At 40.3% G+C, this 2,800-nt stretch overlaps 1 protein-coding gene across 1 annotated transcript; it reads left to right on the top strand.

The window, feature by feature from the left end:
• LOC107636375 lies at positions 308-2,800 on the top strand. Its single transcript, XM_016339894.2, has 3 exons — positions 308-455; positions 949-1,354; positions 2,444-2,800. Exons 1-3 carry the CDS (start codon positions 308-310, stop codon positions 2,460-2,462), a joined length of 573 nt encoding a protein of 190 aa, XP_016195380.1. The 3' UTR covers positions 2,463-2,800.

Here is a 2,800-nt window from a genome sequence, read left to right as displayed (position 1 = left end):
GGCAAGCAATGGGACACGTATAGATCGCGGATAACCTGCCTTTCTTCATATTGGTTTCAGATTTAGTCTCTACAGCAGGTGTCTCCTATAGGGCTGGGGACACGAAGGTCATGATCCCTAAGGCCGACCAGTCTGTCCCGAATGGGAAGTACATCAGACCCTCAGTTCCTTCTGCGAGCTGGCCTCCAAGACCATCTCTGGACACTCCTCCTTCTTCTACTCCACCATCTTCCACACCACAAGCACCATCCACACCCATCAGATGTTCCTTTAGATCCTTCAGAGGTTCGACCGGCAAAACCGGCGGATGGAGCAAATAGAGCGCCGCAACAAGCGTCAATACAACTATCTGAAGGAGCTCATTGTTGGTACTCACCCACCTCCGGAACAGAAGGACACCCCGGATTCCCCTTCACCTAGTAGCACAGGGAGCCATGACGAACCAGACAGTGGAGGCGATGCTTCCAGCCCTACCCTAGTCCTTACTGATGGCACGGAGGACCATGCCAAACCTTAAGTGTGAAGAGGTCAGTCCTTGACTTCCGGAGGTAATCTCTCTCTCTCTTAACACCAACATTTTATTTTTTCTTTTGTTAGATAGGATAGATTGCATGATAATAATTGTTTACATGTATGTTTTCTTGGTTGAAGTAATGAGTTTCTTTTCAAGACCCTATTTTATAGTGTTTCACTAATTCAAATTAAAATTTGTGTTAAACTTGTTTGAAGATTGTAATTTAGAACATGGTTTATAACTAAGAACCAATGTTCTAAAAACCGGACCGGACCGGCCGGTCTGACCAGTTCAACCGCAAACCGGAGACATAAACGATTTGGTCTGATGCCTAAAACCGAAAATTATAAAACCGGATGTAAACCGTTAAACTGGTCAAAAACTGGCCGGTCAAACTAGAACCGGAACCACCCGGTTTGAATGAAACGGCGCAGTTTCGCGCTTAAGGGGAGAAACAAAACGCGCTTCACCATCTCCTTCCTTATTCCTTCGAGCAGAACACGCTCGGCCTCAACCAGGGAAAAACCCTAGCCGTCACCCCCGCCGCAAGGAGGAGCCGTGTTTGCCGCCGTCCGTCGCAATCAAGGGCTTGTCTCCTCGAGTCTTCGTGCGTCACAGTCAGGGGAGTTCTCCAAGTCTTCGATCTTTTCGCCGTTGTTTGTCGCTGTTGTTTGTCGCCATCTGTAGCAGTCAGGGGTTTGTCACCAAGGAGTATCTCTTCGTACTGTTGGCGTTATCCAAGTCAAACCCCATGTTCGCTGTCTTCTTCCTCGCTCGGCGCCCATCCTCCATCGGATTCGTCCTGCTCGCCGTCGTCTTGTCGCCGTCGCCCTCTCGAAGGTCAGTGGCTTTGGTGTGCCCTTGTTCTTCATTTTTCGTTTTATTATGTGACTCTCTGTTCTGGAATCAACAAATCATTCAATGATGATAGGGTTTTGTGTTTTTGTTGAAATCATTGATTTTCTCTAGCTTTGGCTTTCTGCTGTGGCTTCTGGCTTCTGGCTTCTGGTGTGCTGTTGTGTGTTTTGTTGCTCCACTATGCTACTGCTGTTGCATTGTGTTTTTGTTGAAATCATAAACAATTAATAGCAAAATTTCCAATATACAATAGAAACCATAAATGATTTTCTATTCTGTTTTTGTTGCTGTAACTTGAATTTGTTGCTGAATTTGTTGCTTCCCAGTCACATAATCAGAACAGAAAATCTCATTCAGTGCTTGGTTGATTGGCTTTGCTTTCTGATTGTATTTGATGATAAATTTTAAATTGATAGCTTTTAAATTTTAAATTTGCACTGCCTATGTTACTGATTCACTATTCCTTCAATGCTTTTTATTGTTGTTAATGATTGTGATGAGCTTTGTTAAAATTGGGTTGAAAACTGTTGAATCTTTCTGCATTTTTCATTATTTTTAACTTCTGTTCTTATTAAAAAATTTTCAATTGGTGATCTTTTGATTTATTATATGCTTCATGTATTTAATTTCACTCTGCTTCTAGGCTTTGAAATCAGTTTATGATAATGGTGATGCAATTATTTAGTTGGATAACTAAATTAATTATTGAGTTCAAGAGATTGAGTTTTTCTGTTCTCATTATTAGTAAGACATGGATAGTTTTTTCACTACTTTTGCACATTTATTTGTGGGTTTGCTGTGGGATTTGGTGCTGTGTGGCAATTAGCACTGGTCACTCTTGTTATAGTTCTTTTGATAGCTATCATTGGAGCCATTCACACAACCACTTTGGCCAAGCTCTCTGCTAAAAGCCAAGCAGCTTTTTCTCTGCTAGAAAACCATTTTTGTTTAGTATGTAGCTTACTTGCTTGTTAAAAAATCTGGAACTGAAGTTATGCATATTAATTAAAGACCATATGATATGGCATGGTATGTTATGTGACACTAATTAATTGAAGAAATTTTGTGTAGGACAAGTTTTGTTAGATAGGAATGATAAGAGTTTGAGGCTAAAATGGTTGAGGCAGCAAATAGGACTAGTGAGCCAAAAACTGGCTTTGTTTGCGACAACAATTAGAGAAAACATACTTTTAGAAAGATCTGATGCTGACCAAGTTGAGATTGAATAAGCTGCAAGAGTAGCCAATGCTCATTCTTTCATTATGAAACTTCTAGAGGGTTATGAGACATAGTTTAGCCAATATAGAATTTCAATTTCTATTCCGATTCATTGGAATCAGAATTGTTTAATATTTTGTATTATTGAAAATCTAGATGATGACTTGTAATCCTATGCTTAATTTTAGTTTTATTAGTATATTTTGATAA

The sequence above is a fragment of the Arachis ipaensis genome, chromosome B04 (assembly GCF_000816755.2).
Source record: "Arachis ipaensis cultivar K30076 chromosome B04, Araip1.1, whole genome shotgun sequence".
NCBI lineage: Eukaryota > Viridiplantae > Streptophyta > Magnoliopsida > Fabales > Fabaceae > Arachis > Arachis ipaensis.
Note: the sequence above shows the minus strand (reverse complement) of the source record. Positions and strands in the feature narration are given on the sequence as shown.